General features: G+C 43.7%; 1 protein-coding gene across 2 annotated transcripts in view; it reads left to right on the plus strand.

The window, feature by feature from the left end:
* The window catches only part of LOC138739013 (FERM, ARHGEF and pleckstrin domain-containing protein 1-like), a 302,053-nt gene that overhangs the window by 144,126 nt on the left and 135,478 nt on the right, over positions 1 to 22,449 (plus strand). For both annotated transcript variants that reach the window (XM_069890341.1, XM_069890340.1), the window contains exons 3-5: positions 11,021 to 11,125; positions 13,384 to 13,426; positions 18,208 to 18,286. In XM_069890341.1, the coding sequence (XP_069746442.1) occupies positions 11,021 to 11,125; positions 13,384 to 13,426; positions 18,208 to 18,286 (227 nt within the window). The remainder of the gene's footprint in view (positions 1 to 11,020; positions 11,126 to 13,383; positions 13,427 to 18,207; positions 18,287 to 22,449) is intronic.

The raw sequence follows: 22,449 nt of genomic DNA on the forward strand, positions 1-22,449 counted from the left end.
TCCTGTAATTCTTCTATTTCAAATGGTTTTGTTAATTTATTTTGTTCCTCTGTTTGTAATTTCGGTAGTTCAATTTTAGTTAAAAATTCATCTATTTTATCTTTCCCTTCGTTTTCAGTTTGATATAGTTGTTCGTAGAATTCTCTAAAGTTTTCATTAATCTCCATTGCATTATATGTGATTTGCTTGTCTTTTTTCCTTAATGCCAATACCATTTTCTTAGCTTGTTCTGTCTTAAGCTGCCATGCTAGGATTTTGTGCGTTTTTTCCCCTAGTTCATAATATTTCTGTTTTGTCTTCATTATATTCTTCTCCACCTTATATGTTTGTAGTGTTTCATATTTTATTTTTTTATCTGCCAATTCTCTTCTTTTAGTTGTGTCTTCCTTCATTGCTAATTCTTTTTCTATATTTGCTATTTCCCTTTCCAACTGTTCTGTTTCCTGGTTGTAGTCCTTCTTCATCTTGGTTACATAACTTATTATTTGCCCTCTGAAGAACGCTTTCATTGCGTCTCATAGTATAAACTTATCTTTCACTGATTCCGTATTTATTTCAAAGTACATTTTAATTTGTCGTTCAATGAATTCTCTAAAATCCTGTCTTTTAAGTAGCATGGAATTTAATCTCCATCTATACATTCTTGGTGGGATGTCCTCTAACTCTATTGTCAATAACAGGGGTGAATGGTCTGATAATAGTCTAGCTTTATATTCCGTTTTCCTAACTCTCTCTTGCATGTGAGCTGATAACAGGAATAGGTCTATTCTTGAGTATGTTTCATGTCTGCCCGAATAATATGAATATTCCTTTTCCTTTGGGTGTTGTTTCCTCCATATATCCAAAAGTTGCATTTCTTGCATCGATTTAATTATAAATTTGGTTACTTTGTTCTTTCTATTAATTTTTTTTCCAGTTTTATCCATGTTTGAATCCAAATCAAGATTGAAATCCCCTCCTATTAGTATGTTCCCTTGCGTATCTGCTATCTTCAAAAAGATATCTTGCATAAATTTTTGATCTTCTTCATTAGGTGAATATACATTGAGTAAATTCCAAAACTCCGAATATATCTGACATTTTATCATTACATATCTCCCTGCTGGATCTATTGTTTCCTCTTCTATTTTGATTGGTACATTTTTACTGATTAATATAGCTACTTGTCTGGCTTTTGAATTATATGATGCTGCTGTTACATGTCCTATCCAATCTCTCTTTAATTTCTTGTGTTCCACTTCGGTTAAGTGTGTCTCTTGTATGAATGCTATATCATTTTTTTTCTTTTTTCAATAAATTTAAGTTTCTTCCTTTTGATTTGGCCAAACGAACACAGCTCAGCGCGGACATTGGCGACTTCAGGGGTTTCTACGAGGCTCTAAAGGCTGTGTACGGCCCCTCACCCCAAGTCCAAAGCCCGCTGCGCAGCTCAGACGGCAAAGTCCTCCTCAGCGACAAGATCTCCATCCTCAACCGATGGTCAGAACACTTCCAATCTCTTTTCAGTACCAACCGCTCAGTCCAAGATTCCGCCCTGCTCCAGCTCCCTCAACAGCCCCTAAGGCTAGAGCTGGATGAGGTTCCCACCCTGGATGAGACATATAAGGCAATCGAACAACTGAAAAGTGGCAAAGCAGCAGGTATGGATGGAATCCCCCCAGAAGTCTGGAAGGCTGGCGGCAAAACTCTGCATGCCAAACTGCATGAGTTTTTCAAGCTTTGTTGGGACCAAGGTAAACTGCCTCAGGATCTTCGTGATGCCACCATCATCACCCTGTACAAAAACAAAGGCGAGAAATCAGACTGCTCAAACTACAGGGGAATCACGTTGCTCTCCATTGCAGGCAAAATCTTCGCTAGGATTCTACTAAATAGAATAATACCTAGTGTCGCTGAGAATATTCTCCCAGAATCACAGTGCGGCTTTCGCGCTAACAGAGGAACCACTGACATGGTCTTTGCCCTCAGACAGCTCCAAGAAAAGTGTAGAGAACAAAACAAAGGACTCTACATCACCTTTGTTGACCTCACCAAAGCCTTCGACACCGTGAGCAGGAAAGGGCTTTGGCAAATACTAGAGCGCATCGGATGTCCCCCAAAGTTCCTCAACATGATTATCCAACTGCACGAAAACCAACAAGGTCGGGTCAGATACAGCAATGAGCTCTCTGAACCCTTCTCCATTAACAATGGCGTGAAGCAAGGCTGTGTTCTGGCACCAACCCTCTTTTCAATCTTCTTCAGCATGATGCTGAACCAAGCCATGAAAGACCCCAACAATGAAGACGCTGTTTACATCCGGTACCGCACGGATGGCAGTCTCTTCAATCTGAGGCGCCTGCAAGCTCACACCAAGACACAAGAGAAACTTGTCCGTGAACTACTCTTTGCAGATGATGCCGCTTTAGTTGCCCATTCAGAGCCAGCTCTTCAGCGCTTGACGTCCTGCTTTGCGGAAACTGCCAAAATGTTTGGCCTGGAAGTCAGCCTGAAGAAAACTGAGGTCCTCCATCAGCCAGCTCCCCACCATGACTACCAGCCCCCCCACATCTCCATCGGGCACACAAAACTCAAAACGGTCAACCAGTTTACCTATCTCGGCTGCACCATTTCATCAGATGCAAGGATCGACAATGAGATAGACAACAGACTCGCCAAGGCAAATAGCGCCTTTGGAAGACTACACAAAAGAGTCTGGAAAAACAACCAACTGAAAAACCTCACAAAGATAAGCGTATACAGAGCCGTTGTCATACCCACACTCCTGTTCGGCTCCGAATCATGGGTCCTCTACCGGCACCACCTATGGCTCCTAGAACGCTTCCACCAGCGTTGTCTCCGCTCCATCCTCAACATCCATTGGAGCGCTCACACCCCTAACGTCGAGGTACTCGAGATGGCAGAGGTCGACAGCATCGAGTCCACGCTGCTGAAGATCCAGCTGCGCTGGATGGGTCACGTCTCCAGAATGGAGGACCATCGCCTTCCCAAGATCGTATTATATGGCGAGCTCTCCACTGGCCACCGTGACAGAGGTGCACCAAAGAAAAGGTACAAGGACTGCCTAAAGAAATCTCTTGGTGCCTGCCACATTGACCACCGCCAGTGGGCTGATAACGCCTCAAACCGTGCATCTTGGCGCCTCACAGTTTGGCGGGCAGCAGCCTCCTTTGAAGAAGACCGCAGAGCCCACCTCACTGACAAAAGGCAAAGGAGGAAAAACCCAACACCCAACCCCAACCAACCAATTTTCCCTTGCAACCGCTGCAATCGTGTCTGCCTGTCCCGCATCGGACTGGTCAGCCACAAACGAGCCTGCAGCTGACGTGGACTTTTTACCCCCTCCATAAATCTTCGTCCGCGAAGCCAAGCCAAAGAAAGAATATTTAAAGTCATATAATTCAACATAGCCATCTTATATTTTGTATATCTTTCCTTTCCGTTTCCTCATCATCACCTTTCCTTCTTATCCATTTCTGTTTTCTTTTTTAAGCACATTATAAGACAACATTTCTAAAACATAAAATATTTCCATTACTCTCCTATCTAAAATCCTTTAACCCCATTATTTCCTCCCGTTCCTGAGTTGCCCTTTATCCCTTGTCGGGCAACCACATCTCCCCTCTCCATTTGGATTTGCAAAATCACTCGCAAACGTCAACAGATTTCGCAGTGACTGTAGTTCTTCCCCACCCAGCCCCCCCAGAAAAGATTTTAATCTTCATATATAACAAAGGTCACTCTCTTAATTCCCTCCTGACTTCCTCTCTTCCCTTACTTTCCCTTATTAATTCTTATCTATACTCTATATATTTTTTTAAATATACATACACACATGTACACACATATACACACACACACACACACACACACACACACACATATATATACCCATATCTTTGGCTTGGCTTCGCGGACGAAGATTTATGGAGGGGGTAAAAGTCCACGTCAGCTGCAGGCTCGTTTGTGGCTGACAAGTCCGATGCGGGACAGGCAAACACGGTTGCAGCGGCAGCAGGGGAAAATTGGTTGGTTGGGGTTGGGTGTTGGGTTTTTCCTCCTTTGCCTTTTGTCAGTGAGGTGGGCTCTGCGGTCTTCTTCAAAGGAGGTTGCTGCCCGCCAAACTGTGAGGCGCCAAGATGCACGGTTTGAGGCGATATCAGCCCACTGGCGGTGGTCAATGTGGCAGGCACCAAGAGATTTCTTTAGGCAGTCCTTGTACCTTTTCTTTGGTGCACCTCTGTCACGGTGGCCAGTGGAGAGCTCGCCATATAACACGATCTTGGGAAGGCGATGATCCTTCATTCTGGAGACGTGACCCACCCATATACACACATACATATAGTTTGTGGTCATTTTTGCTCTCGTTACATGTCTTCATCTCTCTGTCTGTTTTGTAGTTGTTCTGCAAATGTTCGTGCTTCCTCCGGATCTGAGAATAGTCTGTTTTGCTGCCCTGGAATAACTATTTTAAGTACCGCTGGGTACTTTAGCATAAATTTATATCCTTTTTTCCATAGGATCGCTTTTGCTGTATTAAACTCCTTCCTCTTCTTCAGGAGTTCAAAACTTATATCTGGATAGAAAAAAAAATTTTGACCTTTGTACTCCAGTGGTTTTTTGTCTTCTCTTATTTTCTTCATTGCTTTCTCCAATATATTTTCTTTTGTTGTATATCTTAGGAATTTTACTAGAATGGATCTTGGTTTTTGTTGTGGTTGTGGTTTAGGGGCTAATATTCTATGTGCCCTTTCTATTTCCATTTCTTCCTGTAATTCTGGTCTTCCTAAGACCCTGGGGATCCAATCTTTTATAAATTATCTCATATTCTTGCCTTCTTCATCTTCCTTAAGGCCCACTATCTTTATATTATTTCTTCTATTATAATTTTCCATTATATCTATCTTATGAGCTAACAGCTCTTGTGTCACTTTAACTTTTTTATTAGATTCTTCTAATTTCTTTTTTAAGTCCTCTACTTCCATTTCTATGGCTGTTTCTCGTTCTTCCACCTTGTCCACTCTTTTTCCTATATCTGACATGACCATCTCTAATCTATTCATTTTTTCTTCTGTACTTGCCCTTCCCTTCTTCTTCCATTTCTCTGTGTTCTTCCTCTGGGTTGGTCATCTGTTGTTTCTTTGATTTCTTTTTACTCTCTTCTTTCTTGTTCTCGTTGTTTTCTATGTTCTTTTCTTGCTGCTGTGTTGTGGCTGTCAATTTCAGCTGTGGAGATCGACTCCTCAGCTGGTCCCCCCTCCCGTCAGTGATTTTTTTGTCTTGCGCGTCGCGCATGCATGGTTGCGCACTTTTGCTTGGCTCCGCGAGCCATTTTTGTAGTCCCGAGCTCAGGGCTTCAACTGACCTGAGGGAGCGGGCTTCTCTCTCCACTGCGGGCCTCCTCGGACAGGTAAGGCCTTCGCCTTCTTCTTCCGACGTCTTTTCTTCTTCTCTTCTTCCCGTTGCTTTCGACTTTTCTTTCTTCACTGCTATTTTCTTCCCACCTTTATTTTCACTTTATTTTAATTTTCGTGTTTGTGCCTTTGTGTTTTCTCTGTTTTTAAACTTTTCCGGAGAGGGCTGGAGTTCCCCGACTGGCCACTACTCTATCAGGTGACTCCTCCCACTCCAGAAGATTCTTGTCGGTTTTCCACCACTTCAGTGTTTTGCCAAAGAAACTTGCCCCCTCAGGGTTCTCCAGATGATAACCTCTTTCTTTCAGGTTACCATAGAGTTCCTTCTTGTTTCTCTTACTTCAAGTGAAACATTAGGTAACCAGTCCTCTCCTCTTGCATGAACCACAAGGGCTTTGACCAGGCTGAACTAAGCACTGACAACCTGTCTTCCAAATGGGGTTTTTCACAAGTTTGCCAGCTTGTCCTGTTCCAGTCCCAGCTGCTGCTGCTGACTGTAAAACTGCAGAAGTGATCTCTGTCTCTCTGTGAGAAAAAGCCTGTTTGACTCTCTGCTTGCAAAATCACATGACCCTCCTAGAACAGCAAGTTCCACTCCAGACAGAAGGCGGTTCTGACAAGTTCTTTCACCTGTTGCCTATTTGTAAACAACAATGCATTAGTGAAGTCTCTTGGGCACGCTCTAAAGCTTTTGCAAAGGCTGTTGGCCCCGACATGTCTAGCATGAGCAGAGCTCCAGTATTTTAAATAAGATCTGTTTTAGTGTTTGTGACCCACACTAAAACCCCTGCCCAAATTTATCTCCCAAAAACATATCTATATTCTGTCACAAAGCGAACAGGGTTGTAAAATTAGGATGTTTGGGGTCATGAGCTATAAGGGCCTGCTACTGTGCTATGTCTAAAATTTTTTTTAAAAACATTAAAATCATAAACAACCAAATCAGGAAATCATGAGAATCTTCTTTTTCCAGAGAGTGGGGAGAATGTGGATCTCATTCCTGCAGGGTTCAATTTCAGAGGGAGCTAGATAAACACAAAAGGGCTGGAAGGAAGAATGATGGGGAGATGAAGAGGAGCAGGTGCTGCAGAGGAACAGAGTGGCCTCCAGGTGAGCCACAGGTTTTGTGCAACCTGCAGTCAATTTGCACCAGTGAGCTTTGGCAGTGTTTGAAACCCAGGAAAAGGCAGCTCAATCACCAAGGTCTTGCCCAGAATCAGATGAAAGTGGTTTTTACAATGGAAGTTACTAGCAGGGAAAAAATAGATTTCTGCTGTTTCTCAAGGCTTGACAAGTTCATTAATCTCATCTGTCCACCTCTGTCATTCTATCTCTGAATTTCTCTCACTCTCCTTCTCATTCTCTCAATTTCTCTTTCTGTCTGACTCTCTCTCTCTATTACCACTATGTCTCTTATTCTCTCTCTTTCTGCTTCTCTCGCACTCACAGTTAGTTTCTCTCGCATACTCCCCTCCCCCTCTATCTGTCCATCTGTTACTCACTCTTCCTTGTGTGTCTACCCCCCCCCCACCCCCATTCCCAATTTCTCTCCGTGTCCCCGCTCTCCTTGGGATATTTGGTTCTTCTCACTTTCTCGATGAGTAGCTCACTGTGCCTCTCCCAGCACTGGGATCACATTCAGTGCCGCAAGGGGAGGAAATATTAAAGACACCAACTCATTATATTGTACAAACTCTGTGAATCCCCATGATTTGAGGCACACCTATGAATGAAGTGGCAATAGTATTAACAGGTTAATGGAATGTGGCAAATAATTATGGCCCAAGTTTACAGACAGTTGCTGTACCTCCATCTGTGTAGATGTTGTCATGGAATCTCCTCCCATAACCACATAAGTAGAAGCAGGAGTAAGGAATTTGACTCCACAGGAAGACCTGTCTTACTTTTACTGCCCTATGATTACAGAATATTTATTACCTATCTATCTTTTGTATTATCTATTTTTCTTGTACTTTAACGTATGTTTGTTTCTACAGGCAAATGGGACGAGCTCAGTAGATAATCTGGGCGTGTTTATGGCCTGTTTCCATGTTCTCTTTTTAAAATATTTTTATAATATTTTACAATTAAAAAATTGAACAATTATGAAGTACGCTACAAGATCAGGAAAAAAAATTACAATAATGATCATGTACAACATTAAAATAGTACTTAACAAAAAAAGGAATAAATTTAAAAAGCCCTTCCGCTGAGCAAGGTTGAAGATTAATATTAATAAATCCAGGTGGCACAGTGTTAGAGAGGGGCAACAGAATGACAAGATTCTAGTTTAACACTAAATTTTATGGTAATAGTCGAAGAATGAGCCCCATATCATTTGAAATTTAATATTTATTAACCGCAAATCTGATTTTTTTCCAAGTTTAAATAAGCCATTGTGCACAAGGATTGTTACTTTCCCATTTAATCAAGATTGCATGTCTGACCATCGATTAAATAAAAGATAAACGTTTCCATGTTCAATAGCTCTATGCAGTTGGAAAATGATAGCTCATAGATGTCGGGCTGCACCATCCATGACTTTCTTCCTTTCCCTGTACTCACCCCAAAACACTTCAGGGACCTCCCAGCTTACAGGTGACCTGACTTCTGAAATTCCAACTTAAATGTATGTTCTAAAGCTTTTTTCCTGATAGTAGTTATGACTGGATACATTAATTTATTGTAGTGTTTGGGTGAATAGCACATGAAAGGAAGATTATGTAGACCTATGCAACATTTCCGACATGGAAAAATTTGGTTTACGGAGAGTTTTCAGGAACAGAGCCACAGGTGACAGGGCCATAGGGCTCTGAAATATTTGGAGATAAACGAGAAGTCTGCAGATGCTAGAAAATTGAAGCAATGCACAAATTAGTTGATTTTATTTATTTATTTGTCTATATGTGTATTGGTCCTGCATTTGTATTGTTTGTCTGTATGTGCGTTATGTGTGTCCGACGTTTCGGGCCGACAAACTTAATCAGGGCAAATAGATGTTATTCTTGTGGGATCTTGCTATACCCAGAGTAGACCTGATGGGAGGGCGTGGGTCTCATTCTGCAGCATCTTGCAAAGCCGAAATTGGGCAAACACCCCAAAGTAGGAGAATGGAATGGGAATAAGTGGGGAGACAGAAAGGACAATGAGTTGAACATCTACCCTTATATTTGTTTAATGGTACGGTCTCATTCTCTTTGTACGAGTTGAATCCTTAAGTGTTGTATTCATACATCACATCATATATTGTCATATTAATCCACTGATTTGTTACATATCACTGTCGCCTCCTGTAGTTACTTCCCCCCCTCCGCTGTTTCAGAGGTTCCCCTCTTATCTCACCCCCTCAATACCTGGTAGAGGAAGGATGCTGGCTCTCGAATTGGCTGTTCCAAGCCTCAGTGCGCCCCTCAGCACATACTTCAGCCTGGAATGTGCCAGTTGGCAGCATTCCCTCACCAGCATCACAGAGTGCTGAAAGACCAACAAGTTTCTGGCAGACCGCAGTGTCATGAAATAGAGACTCTGGCTCAAAAGGGGAGATCAAAAAAAAATAATTCAGTATTATATTCCTTACTTCAGATGGGAACCCCTAAACAAGGGCTTGATAAATCAGGAGAAAGGTGGGAGTCAGATTTGAGTATTGAAATTGATCCATTTTGCTGGTCCGTCTTACGCCAGGACAGCCTGATGAACACAATTAATGGAAGGTGTCAGCTGGTGCAATGTAACTTCTTACATCAGCTTATAACTTACTCCACAAGTTATGTTAATTAAAATCAGAAATATCAGACCAATGTTTTCGATGTGGTCAAGAAACGGGTACTTTCTTGCATTCAACCTGGCCTCTCTGGGAAGATTTGGGTAATTTCTGTAAAAAAAAATGACTGGAATTCAATACCCTCAGGCACCTGAATTATTTTTATTGGGGAATTTAGAAGACATGAGACCTAAAATGAGGCTTTTGAAATATCAATTAAAATTCGTTAAGCTCATTTTACCAGTGGCCATGAATGTATAGCAGTTACTTGGAAATCTGATTCCCAACTAGGTTTAGCCCGCTGGAAGATAGAAATGCATAATTGTGTTCCCCTGGAGAAGATCACCTATAACCTCAGAAACAAGTAGGATGTATTTATAAGAATATGAATATGGAATTCATACCCAAAGTGCATCAGAGTACATATTTAAAGACCCCCGCTCCCCGCTGAGGACCCGAGATCAGTCAGCTTATCTGTCCCTTGATGAGAGTGGGCTTTATCCCGGGAGACGCCAATCTTTTCTTTTTCTTATTTTTTTCTCTTTCCTTACTTTTTCTTCTTCCTTTTTGTTTCTTGGGTTGGGGGGGGGGGGCGGTAGTGGGATGGTTCCCTTTAGTTTGTTCTTCTTTCTCTCTATTATCTTTTTCTCCCTTTGGTTCAACGTTGACGTTGAATTTGCATTTTTGTAGAATTGTTGTAATTTTTCTTTCTTTATAATAATCGAATCACACGTGACTCTTCTCGCTTTCTTTAATATCGACATGTGGATCGATATTTGTATTTTGTTAATATTATGCATATTGATGTTTTACTTTTTGATTATTCTTCATTTTGACTGCACGCTTATTGAAAATTTGCAAAGCAAAATACTTTAAAAAAAAAAGTTCCTGATGAGCCAAACAGCTCCTTTCACTGAGTTGATGATTATCCAGCAGCACTGGATGTGGGTCTCTGCATGCGTACACGGGTACAGTCCATAAATCAGAATGTCACGCTGCTGCAGGGGGAGGTTGGGGGAGAAACGACACACTCATTAAGTCCATAGTCTGCATTTTACTCCAAGATACGGTCTCCGCATCTGTTACTTCCTCTCCTCTTTTGTCCATTTCACTGGGAGAGCCATCCACCGGGGGGAAGGAGAGTGGGGGGGGGGGGGGTGGAGGGAGGGTAGGATATGGGAAAAATGGACCAAAATTCTTCCTTGCCGCAGCCAAACAGTTATTTTGTAATAAAATGACAAAATAAAACATTTAAAGTGCAACATTCTTTGAAATAAAAAGCAAAATTGGACAAAAATTAAATCGACACTAAATATTGGCAGATATTCTGGTGGTCAAGTCTGTAGAGCACAGATATTTTGGTGGCTTTAGGGAAGAAATTAACTCTGACTTGCGTGATCTGCTGATTTAATGAGGCCGAGATATTCTGGATCTGTGGTGGCCCCTCACAGCCCCATCGGGGCACCTCACAAAATGAAGGATGCACGCGGCGCTCCAGCAGGCTGCACGAGGCCCGTGGCGCTGCTAAAGGAGCCCAACTGGCTTATCAGGGAAAGCGGATCGCAAATGCACCAATCAGCGCTGAGGGCGCTTTGACCGGGCCCCTCGGCTTGAGAATAAAAGCAGGGCTGTGAGCCCAATAAATCTCAGCATTAACTACACTCAGCAGGAATCCCAGAAATGTGTAAAAGCCCAGAGAATTATTCTAGCAATGTTGGAAGAGCAGTAAATATTTTGCAATGAGTCATGAGTATCAGACAATTTTTTTAAAAACTGATGAATAAATCTTGTAATTCAGATTAGCAGCCTGCAGACTACTTTACAATTTATTTCTTTTTCATTACAGTCCAAAGCCTCTGGGAAGCATTTGCTGGATTTGATCTGCCACAACTTGAACCTCATTGAAAGTGATTACTTTGCACTAGAGTTTTTGGACCATCACAAGGTCATGGTATGTGAAAGGACATCCATGTTATGCTCTGTTTGTGGTCTTTTTGTTGGAGAATGTAAAACAGACCTCATTTAAGTGCAGAAAATATATTGTGCACCATTTTGTTAACAAGGAGTTAGCAGGTACTGGGAAACTGGAGCCACACTCAGTGCTGGAGGAACTCAGCAGGTCAGGCAACATCTGTGGAAGGCCCCCAATAGGCATCGACTGTCCGTGGTCTTTCAAGGATGCAGCCTGATCTGCTGAGTTCCTCCACTATTTATATTGCTCCCATTCTATTTTACTAATCTTGGTTCAATATTCCAATGGTTTTTTTTAATTGTCTGCATGTGGAAGCATCTGAATTGCTGCACTTGTTCAGAATTTGGGCAGTAGTGAAGTGACGTCACTTATCGTCAATCTTGATCCCAGGCTCCATTGAGCAGGGAGGAGCCATGTTCAAATGGTAACGTATCCTATCAGTGGGATACACACAAGCTGGAGTGACTCAGCAGGTCAGGCAGCGTTTGTTGAGGAAAACAGACAGGCAGCTATTCGTGCAGGGACTCTTTCTCATGAATCCCAGACATTCAGCACTGACGAAATTACAGGCAGGAGGTTTTCACAATGAGAGGCACCACCAACTTTACAGTTTCAGATTGTCCTGACCGGAAATGGTGGCACTGTTCCACAATCAGCATTGGGTCAATATCCTGGAACCCATCCCTTCGGCCCTTCGAGTCTGTTCTCCCATTCAAATCATGGCTGATGAACTTTTTCCTACCCATTCTCCGACCTTCTCCCCATAACCTTTGGGACCCATACTAATCAAGAATTTTACATTTAAGTTTTAAATTTTGACACACAGGCCCTTTCAGCCCACAAATCAAATACCCAATTAACCTACACCCCCCGATACATTTGGAAGGGTGGGAGGAAATCAAAACCCCTGGGAAAACCCACGGGTGAATGTACAAACTCATTACAGGCAGCACGTGATTCGAACCCCAGTCCCAACCGTTGGTGCTGTAACAGCATTGAGCTAGCCGCAACGCTAACTAAGAACTTATCAACCTCTGCTTTAAATATCCATAATGATCTGGCCTCCACAGCTGTCAGTGGCAACGACTTCTACAGATTCACTAATCTCGCTGAAGACATTTTTTCTCTTCATCTCTGCTCCAAAGGGACATCGTTTTATTCTGAGGCTGTGCCCTCTGGTCCAAGACTCTCCTGCTAGGAGAAACATAGTCTCCATGTCCACTCTGTCCAGAATGATCCACAAAGTGCTGGAAAAACTCAGGAGGTCAGGCCACATCCACAGAAAGCGAGAAGCAGTCGATATTTGGGACCTGAGCCAAAGATCAGGAAGACGGTGACTGGATGTAGACTGGGAAATCGTTTCAATGAGCACCTTTGCTCTGTTTGCTGCAACACCACCAGGACCTCCCAATGCCCTTCACTTCAATTCCACATCCCACCGTCATGCTGACACATCTGTCCATGCCTTCATGCCCTGTTAAACCATGGCCACCTGGAAATTGGAGGAACAATATATTATATTTAGGCTTAGCAGGCTCTAGCAGACAGCATCAATGTCAATGACTCAAAATTCCATTAAACCCCCCTTCCCCCTGCTCCCTCTGCCTCATTTTTCTCACCCCTCACTTTCCCTTATCCCTCTGTTTCCTTTCCTTCCCCTGGCCATCACCACACCCTTCCTTCCTCCAAGCAGAGACCCTTTGCCCCACGCCATCACCTCTCAGCCTTTGTCCTCCCACTGCCATTCACCTTTCACCTCTGTGCTCCTTATCCGGGCACTTGGCCGCCCTTTGGCAGCCCTGTTGAAAGACTCGGGCCCGAAGCGTCGACCGGTTATCCCATGCTTTCCATGGATGATGCCTGACCTTTTGAGCTCCTGAACACTTGGATGCATTGTTCCAGTTCTCAGCAACTGCAGACTCTTTGTACAACCTCCACTCTATCCAGCCCTTTCAACGTCCGGTATGTTTTTATGAGATGACCCCTCACCCTTTGAAACCTCAGTGAGGACACACCCCCGAGCCATCAAATGCTCCTGAAGCACGACCTCGACTGCAGCCCCGTCTCCACACAGGCCTGCAGTAGCTGGAGGCACTGGCTGCTCAGAACAAGTAATAAGCGCTGACCTTGGCAGTGACCCCCTGCATTTCATGGATGGGTTAAAGGGTAAAAAGGAAATGAGTTTGATGAATTACTCAATAAATACTTGTTCTAATTGCAAGCTCTTATTCTTCCAGGTGTGGCTGGACCTGTTGAAACCGATTGTGAAACAAGTCAGGAGTGAGTATGGTTCACTTCATGTGTCCTTTTGTCCACCAGAACCTTCTTTCTTGGAACCTGGCTTCACCCAGGGAGGAGGGAGAAGTGGACTTACTCCTTCTGTTAACACAATTGCCTTTCTCGGCAAGATAAATAAAGCACGTTCTAAATGGTGCAGTTGCTGAATACTAATCCATCTTTGACAGCAGTGCTTTTTACTGCTGAATATTTTTCAAGCCTGTCATTAAAAATCACTTCATCAAAATCTGGGTTCCGATGTGGCACAGGAACCTGTAGAGACAAGATTTGCCATTGTGTTGGTGTATGCTTCAAATCCTGAATCAACCATCCTCAATTATTTGAATTGGCGCAGAATCACCAACAGAAGCCATTTGGCCCATTCATTCTGTGCTGGCTCTTTGAAGAATTCTCCAATTGGTCCCACTCCCCTTCCCTTTCACTACAGCCTGGGAACCGTTTGGTTGAGAGAGTCATACCACACGGAAACAGACCCTTCAGCCCTCTAAGTCTATGCTGGCCATCAATCAACTGCCTACACTGCTCCATTTCATTCACCCACATTCCCTTTTGCACCCCCTTTCTGCCTGTAGGACCCCGAACCCACCCCCCCCACCCCCGAAATGCAGTCACAGGGAGAATGTGCAAACTCCACACAGAGTGCCTGATGTCAGGATCGAACTTGCGCCGCTAGAGCTTGCAGGCAGAAACTCTGCTGTGTCCTTCAGGTCTCCACTTCCATGAAGCTCCCCATTAAATCTGTCTATCACTCTAAATCAGAAGGTCAAGGAGTCATCCAGCACAGAACAGAGCCATCCTTGGTGACACAAATGCCTCCCAGTCCCAGTCCTGTGTATGGCATATCTCCCCCAAAAGGCCCTGGTGAGTCAGACAGCCAATGGTCCAACCTGGCCTTCATTGGTTACATCTACAACTCTCCAGACCTGACGCTGGGTTTGCAAACAGAATAATGTTCACATGATCACAAGATAAAAATAGGCCATTTGGCCCATCAAGCCTGGTCCACAAATCCACCCTGAGCTAAACTGTTCTCTCATCTAGTTCCAAGTTCCGGCCTTTTTCCCATACCTTGACTAATTAGATACCTAACAAACTCCCCCAATGATCCGGCCTCCATAGCTGTATGTAGCAATGAATTCCACAAATCCACAACCCTCTGGCCAATGAAATTTATCATCTCTGTTGTAAATTGGTACCTTCTAATTCTGAGACTGTGGCCTCTTGTCCTGGATGCACCCACTAAAGGAAACATCTTATTCGCATCTACTCTGTCCAATCCTTTCAGCATTCAAAATGTTTCGAAGAGATCCCCTCTCATTCTTCTATATTCCAATGAATGGAGTTCAAAAGCCTCTAAACGTTCCTCATATGTTAGCCCTTGCATTCCAGCAATCATCCTGGTAAATCTTTGTACTCTCTCCAACATTATTACGTTCCTTCTCAGATAAGGGGGCCAAAATTGCACACAGTTCTCCAATCGAGGACTCACCAGTGCCCCATAGAGCCTCATCATCAACACTTCTCTACTCTTGTACACTATTCCTCTTGAAATGAATGCCAATGTAGCATTTGCTTTCTTTACTGCCGATGCAACCTGATGGTTCACCGTTAGATTATCCTGCATGAGGACCTCCATAAGTCCCTCTGCACTTCTGAATTTTGAATTTTCTCCCCATCCAAACAATAATCCAACTGTTTATTTCCTCTTCCAAAATTCACTATCAGACGTTTCTCAACATTGCATCTCATCTGCTATTTTTTTGCCAGTTTCTTCAACTCTCCAGACCTGACGCTGGGTTTGCAAACACCTCAGTATCCATCCAAAGTCCGGACAGATAACCGCAAACAATTCAAATCAGCAGACACTTCCTACTCAACCATCTGCAAACTTGGCCACAAAACCATTCACTCCATAATCTAAATCATTAATGTACATGTAAAAAGCGATGGCCCCCAACACTGACCCCTGCGGAGCACCACTAGTAACCAGCAACCAACCAGAACAGGATCACTTTATTCCCCCCTTTGCATTCTGCCTATTAGTCAATGCTCCACCCAATCTAATATCTTTCTGGTAGTTCCATGGGCTCTCATCTTATTAAGCAGCCTCTTATATGGCATCTTATTGAAGGCCTTTTGAAAATCAAAATACACAACATCCACAGCCTCTCCTACTTGAGATTTCCTCAAAAAATTCCAATATGTTGGTCAGTCAAGATCTTCCCTTCTTGAACCCACGCTGGGTTGGACCATCATGCCATGCACCGTGAGGTATTCCGTAACCTCGTCCTTTAGGGTCGACTCCAATAATTTTCCAAATACCAAAGTCAGACCAATAGGCCTGTAATTTCCTTTTTTTCTGCCTCCCTCCTTTCGTAACCATCAAAACTACATTAGTGACCTTCCAATCCTTGGGAACCATGCCAGAGTCTATTGATTTCTGGAAAATCAATTCCAATACCTCCACAATCTCCAAAGCCACTTCCTTCATAACCCGTGGGTACACCTCATCCAGTCCCGGAGACTTATCTGTATGTAGTCCATTCAGCTTACTAAGTAACTCTCTAGTAATCCTGACTGTACTGAATTCTATTCCCTGAGATCTCTGACTATCAGGTATATTGCTATCAAGTGCATTTGAGCATCTATTTTAAATATTCCCTGCTTAGAGAAAGTAAAAGGAATGAGTGCGTGATAGTTTGGTGACCAATTTTTACTTCTAGTTTTATGAATTTGAGTTCCTTTGCTTCTGTAGAGGGTCTTGAACTTGTGGCTCATGCAGACTGGTCTAGTGACACCCAGTGCAACTTGGAGAGAACTCTTCCTGATTTTAAACACCTCTATCAAATCTCCTTCTTGTGTTCTCTGCTCTGTGCAGGTCCCCAACTTCTCCAGTGCCTCAGTGATTTGGTTCGAGGGCGCAGCGGTTAGTGCAGCGCTGTTATAGTCCCAGTGACCCGGGTTCAAATCTTCTGCTGTGTGTATAGAGTTTCCACATTCTCTCTATGACTGCATGGACTTCCTCCGGGTGCTCCAGTTTCATTCCACATTCCAAAGATGTACAGGGACCGTGGGTTAATTAGTCACATGGGTGTAATTGGGTGGCATGGCATGGCTGTTTCCCTGCTGAACCTCTAATTTAAAAAAAAATCCCTTCTGTGCCCTTTCCAAAAGATTTTTTCGTGAAAGCTCCAAAACAGCATCAAGCTTCAGCACTGTATCTTTACGAAATTGAGCAGATTATGACAAACTCTTCTGCTTCCTTGGCACTTCTTGCGTCCCTTTCAGAGTGTCTGTAAACCATTTTATGTTCTACAAAATATTTGTGAAGCTTGCTCATTGTTTTACCACAGGATTCTGCCAAGCAGTGATGATGCTGTTACCACATTTAATCATTTCAACACAAGAAGCATAAACTTGGCAATTGTCCTTTCCAGAAGTTTCCATGAAGGAAGTATTCAGCAGTGCTAAGTCATATCGTTGAGTGTTGGGCCTGGTGGAGACTGTTGGTCTGTGATCAATCCACTGGTCTAATGCTTCACTGTGTCCATATACTGACATGCTCAACTGGATAAATCTGTGCTGTCATTCACAAGAAGTTAATACTGTGTGCCTTTTCTGGAAGTTTACTTGCCACATCATACCTATACAATTGATTACAATTCTTCATGAGCAGTCTGACAGGTTGTATCTATTATTTCTTCTGCCACCTAAAGTAGAAGAGCATTATAATATAGAATTAGAATTAAAAATTCACTTAGGGCAACATGAGAGAACTGTTGTGGAGTTCATTCAGGAGCCTCATGGCTGCGAAAATAAAAGCCTGTTGGTCTGCACTTTCGCACTCTTAAGCTTTGACCTTGATGGGAGGAGGAGAAGGAAGTGAGCCTGGGGTGGAAGGAGTCTTTTCCTGGGCAGTGGTAGATGTAAATGAAGTCCATGGATGGGAGGGCAGTTTATGAGATGTTGAGCAGCAGTTCTGTTCCAGGCTGTGACTCACCCAGCAAGTAGGATTCCGATGGTGCATCTGTAGAAGATGTTCATGCACAAGGGGGGAAATGCGGAACTTCCTTAGGTGGAGATCTGGGTGCTTTTTCACCCCTCACAGCAAAGTGTTGTGAGATGTTTGTCATGAGCTCCTAGGAAAGCTATCCACTCTTTCCACTTCATCACCATTGAGGTGGATGGGGGTGTGGATTCTGACCTCTCCTGAGGTCAGTTTGTCAATGCAGAGGTGTGTGGAATTAGGGATGTGCCTGGGTTTGAATAATCCTGTCAGATGGGCTGTTCTCAGCTCTCACTGTTGGTCTTGCTGCAATACTGTGGAAGTGCCCTGATGTAAATGAAACCATTAAGGACCAGGTGGTTGCAGAAGATCCAGAAGAACAGGGAGACGTTGAAATTTGTTAAATGTGCATTCCTCCATCAGTATCACATTTAAATGAAACACACCACACATGTGCAATGACACATCTCACACATCACAGACACACATCACACACAGACAGACATACACATCACACACAGACACACACATCACAGATAGTCACACGCACACACACACACACACACACACACACACACACACACACACACACAATGATGTGAGGGGGAATTTGCTATAAGCATTTCAATTGACCTTCTTCCCACATTCTAATGGCGTGTTTGGCTAAAGCCAGGTTGGTTATTTAGAAGGAGATGGGAACGACACTGTGGAAATGCTTTCTTTTTTTAATGTTAAGAATGTAAATTGTCCTCTGCAGGACCGCGACACGTTGTGATGAGATTCGTTGTGAAGTTCTTCCCACCTGATCACACCCAGCTGCAAGAAGAACTGACGAGGTTGGTGCCAGCTCTTTTTCCCCTTCATCCCCCTGTGTTCACAGAGGACGGTGCCAGGATGCGTGAGGCACTGGCAGCTGGAGTTCTGCCCTCCGCCAATCAACTACCAAATCCTTCTGGGCACAGACCCCTCAATGTTGGGAACTCAAGGTTAAGATCGAGATCAGGTGTAGTAGAGAATGGCCAGAGGCATAAAATGGTCCCTGTTGTGTAGGTAAATTGTATTATGGGATAGAAACTTTGAAATATGGGGGGAATTCAATGGGATATAATGGCTGCTTGATGGTCAGAATGGAGTCAATAAGCCAAAGGGTCTATCTCTGCCCCGAGTGAGTCACTGACATGAAACAGAAGCTGTGTCCACTCTCATAAGATGATGTAAATACCACAGGACACCACATCAGCCAAACCCTGGGTTCCCTGACATTGACCAGCATCAGTAACACTGATCATATGATCATTATCATTTCGCTGTGGTCAGGATCTTGTCTTCCAAAAGTTTACCATTATAATTTGCAGAGAAGCTGCATTTGACTAGCATTTAATTAGCCGTCAGGTCTGGAGAGGAGATGCGAAAAATGGGCTTAGGTTAGAATTTGTTTTTTTGTTCTTGAATGAGTTCTCCGTGCACTTTTTTTTAAGAGAGGCTCCTTAATCTAGGGATCAGAAAAACAAACTGCTGGAAGAACTCAGCGGGTCGCTCAGCACCTGCAGAGGGGAAAGAGCCAGTCGCTGCTCCAGATCGAGTTGCAGGGCCTTCACCCAAATGATCGACTCTCCTTTACCCTCTCCCCCACCCCCCTCAGATGTTTCTCAAACTGCTGATCTCCTCTAGAAGATTGTTCTTGTTTTGCTCCAGATTCCAGAGTCTGCAATCTCTTGCGTCTCCATTTTACGAAGTAGCATTGGTTAATAATGTCTCTTGGACATGCCTGGGAATGTTTCCAGGAATTCTTGTGGTGAACTGACCTCCTTTCTCAGCCCCATCTCTGAGGTGTCTCCTTGTCACTGAAGTGCACAGTGGGCAGGGAGAGCTGGCCTGGAATCACTTTTTCAGTCTGCAGTTTATTCCAAGAATTCCAACAACGTTCTCTTCTCCATTGGCAGCAATCCACACATCACAACCGTGAGGCTCCCCACCTTCCATATTTTCCTTGGATATGTCTCTTTTGCCTGCAGGACCTCTGTGCAACTCGGGGGCAATAAGAAAAGAAAACGCCTCATGCTGGTGCTGAGTTTGTTTGGGATGATGTGATGAGCAGAACAAGTTCGGAGGGCCCATGAAGGGACAAGTGCGGACACAGTTTAATCACATGCAAGGATCTTTATTTGAATACGGGGATGGAAGGGGTGGAGCAGCAACAGGGATTACACCTGCAGACATAGAAACTACGCACAATTCATGCGCATCAGACGCAGCTAATCAAGCAGTTCCTGCTACTCCCAATGGGTCGCTATTAATCACGGTTTCCACAGATAAACCCAAGGATGAGGCAGTATCTTCCGCCCCTCGCTAACTACAAATTATAATTTAACCACAAATTGTAATTACACAGGTAATAACAAGTAAGGCACAACAGTCCTTCTTAAGCATGCACCTCAATAGCCCCCCTGACTCTGTACCAGAACACACCTTACAATTGACTCTCCAGCGTCGCCCACAACTTGCAACCTGGAGCTGGGGATCGTTTTCAGGGGGAAAAGAGAGAGAACTGCTCGAGGTGTTGGACTTTATACTGCAGGCTCAGGTATGCCCAAATGAGGCAAGGTATTCAAGAAAACCAATCGTAAGGTGGTTTCACCTGCAGGTGGACTTGACCTTGAATGGCATATGGGGTGACTTCCAACCAGACTCCTGCCAAAAAGAGGTCACATGACCCTCCCCATTACCGATGAGATGGTGGGAAGTTGCTTGATCATCAAGAACTCTTCAGTAGTCTTGTTGCCTGCTTGCATTCCCGTTGGTTGTGAATAGAATTCCATGAGGAAAGGCATGTTAGATGACCAAAGGCATAATAGGAGGGTTGCTGGATGTGGATTGTCAGATGGTGAACCACCAGTCAGGTCTGGTGGCCTCATGGGAACTGGATGAGTGTCTGGATAAAGGCCTGTTAATTTTTTAAAAAAGATTTAGACATACAGCACTGTAGCAGGCCAATTCAGTCGTATGAGTCTGTGCCATCCAATTCACACCTCATTAACCTACGCCCAGGAACATTTTTGAAGGGAGGGAGGAAACCAGAACCCCCGGAGAAAACCCACGCAGACACGGGGAGAACGCACAAACTGTTTACAGACAGCGTGGGATTCGAACCTAGGCCCAGTTCCAATCGCTGGCACTGTAAAGGTGTTGAGCTAACTGCTACTGAGCAGCAGAACACCATAAAAGTAGAGGGATAGAGTGATGGGAGGAAGGTTTCTGCTGATCCCTGAAGAAAGATTCTGGCCCAAAACCCCAACTCCCGAATGCTCCGCGACCTGCAGTGTTCCTCTGGCATTTGTGGGCGCATTAAATCAAGGGGCTTTGTCCTTTTTTGAAGCAGAGAACAATAAAGCTTGACTTAACATCAGTGTTCTAAATGGCAAGGCTGCTGACTAGAGTAGGAGAGTCATGACAGCAACCTGAGGGAGCAGGAGATCTGGGGAGGAGGGAGGTTTCTCCAGAGCTAGTTGTTTTGTGTAGGAGAAACTCAGAAATGGCAGATGCTGGAACCTTGAGCAAACTATAAGGAGCAGGAGAGACTCGGTGGGTCAGACTACATCCGTGGGAGAAAATGAAAGGTGGAAGTTTTGGGCTGAAGAGACTCACCTCAGAACGTCAACCATTCTTTTTCTCTAGCAGGTGCTGTTAGACCATTTGAGCCACTCCAGCTGAGTGTGGCAGACTTCAGGTTCCAGTAACTGAAGTCTCCTGTTTGACTCGATAAAGGGTCCTGACACAAATCACTGGCTGGTGGGGGGCGGGGCGGGGGGGGGGGGGAGGTGGGGCACATGTCACATGATGATGTGGAGTTAGTAATGTAATCCCTACTCCTGGAAAAATTTTGAAAAGAGTAAAAGAATATATAGAAAAGTTTAAAAGGACAGTGAAAGAAACAATCGGAAGAGTTGAAGAAAAGAATAGGATGCCACCAAAGAAGGAAAAACTTGTTACGACGCTGGAACCGGAAAAAGAAAAGGTGAAGGAGAAAGAAGTAGGGCTGACCTCAAAGAAGGAGCCTGGAGCTGTTTAGAGGCTGGTTCTCCACAGTGAACTGCAGGGAATTGGAGAGACCTTGAACTCTTTTACTCAGGGTCTCCCCCGAAAATGGCGCTGGCAACTGAAGAAGAACATCTACTGTGCAGGCACGAGGAGTTGTGCGTGCAAAGAGAATAAAAAAAACAGAGGCACTTTTAAAAAAAATATCCTGAACATGACAGCTCCAGGGGAGAACCAAGTGAAGAACTAATAGAGGTAGAAGTTGAATCGGACACAGAACAAGGATTCAGAGAAACTTTATTATTGGCTTCAGAGGTCAAAATGTATATGGGTACTCTGCAGTAGTCTCTTAAAGTCATATCTGATAAAGAGACAGAACCTAGAGATGTGACTGGTCAGGTGCAGAATACCATAAAGCAAATGGATAAGAAATTAGAAGTTATGGAAGGGAGAATAAAAGGAAAAGAATTGGAAATCTTGCAACTAAAAGACCAAGTGAAAAATTTGCAAGCAGAATCAAAAATAATGAAGGAGCATTTTAGCCAGAACTTTGACACTTTGGAAAATTACAGTAGAAGAAACAATTTCAAGATTGTGGGGCTGAAAGAAGATGACGAAGGGCAGGATTTGAAGAAATTTTTACAAAGTTGAATACCACAAGTACTGGGAATGGAAGAATTTAAAGGAGACATTGAAATTGAAAGAGCACATAGAGCTTTAAGACCAAAACCACAAGAAGGTCAAAACCCTCGTCCAATATTGGTTAATTTTCTTCGCTATGAGGTGAGAGAGAAATTGTTGGAACTCGCAGCAAAGCAAGCGAATGCAAAACAAGCCCCAATGATCTACAATGGAAATAAGATCTTTTATCTGGATATAAGTTTTGAACTGTTGAAAAAAAGATAGGAATTTAATGTAGTTAAAAAATGTTTTGTGGAAGAAGGGATATGCACTTGTTTTGATA

Source organism: Narcine bancroftii, chromosome 7, assembly GCF_036971445.1.
Source record: "Narcine bancroftii isolate sNarBan1 chromosome 7, sNarBan1.hap1, whole genome shotgun sequence".
Taxonomy (NCBI): Eukaryota; Metazoa; Chordata; class Chondrichthyes; order Torpediniformes; family Narcinidae; genus Narcine; species Narcine bancroftii.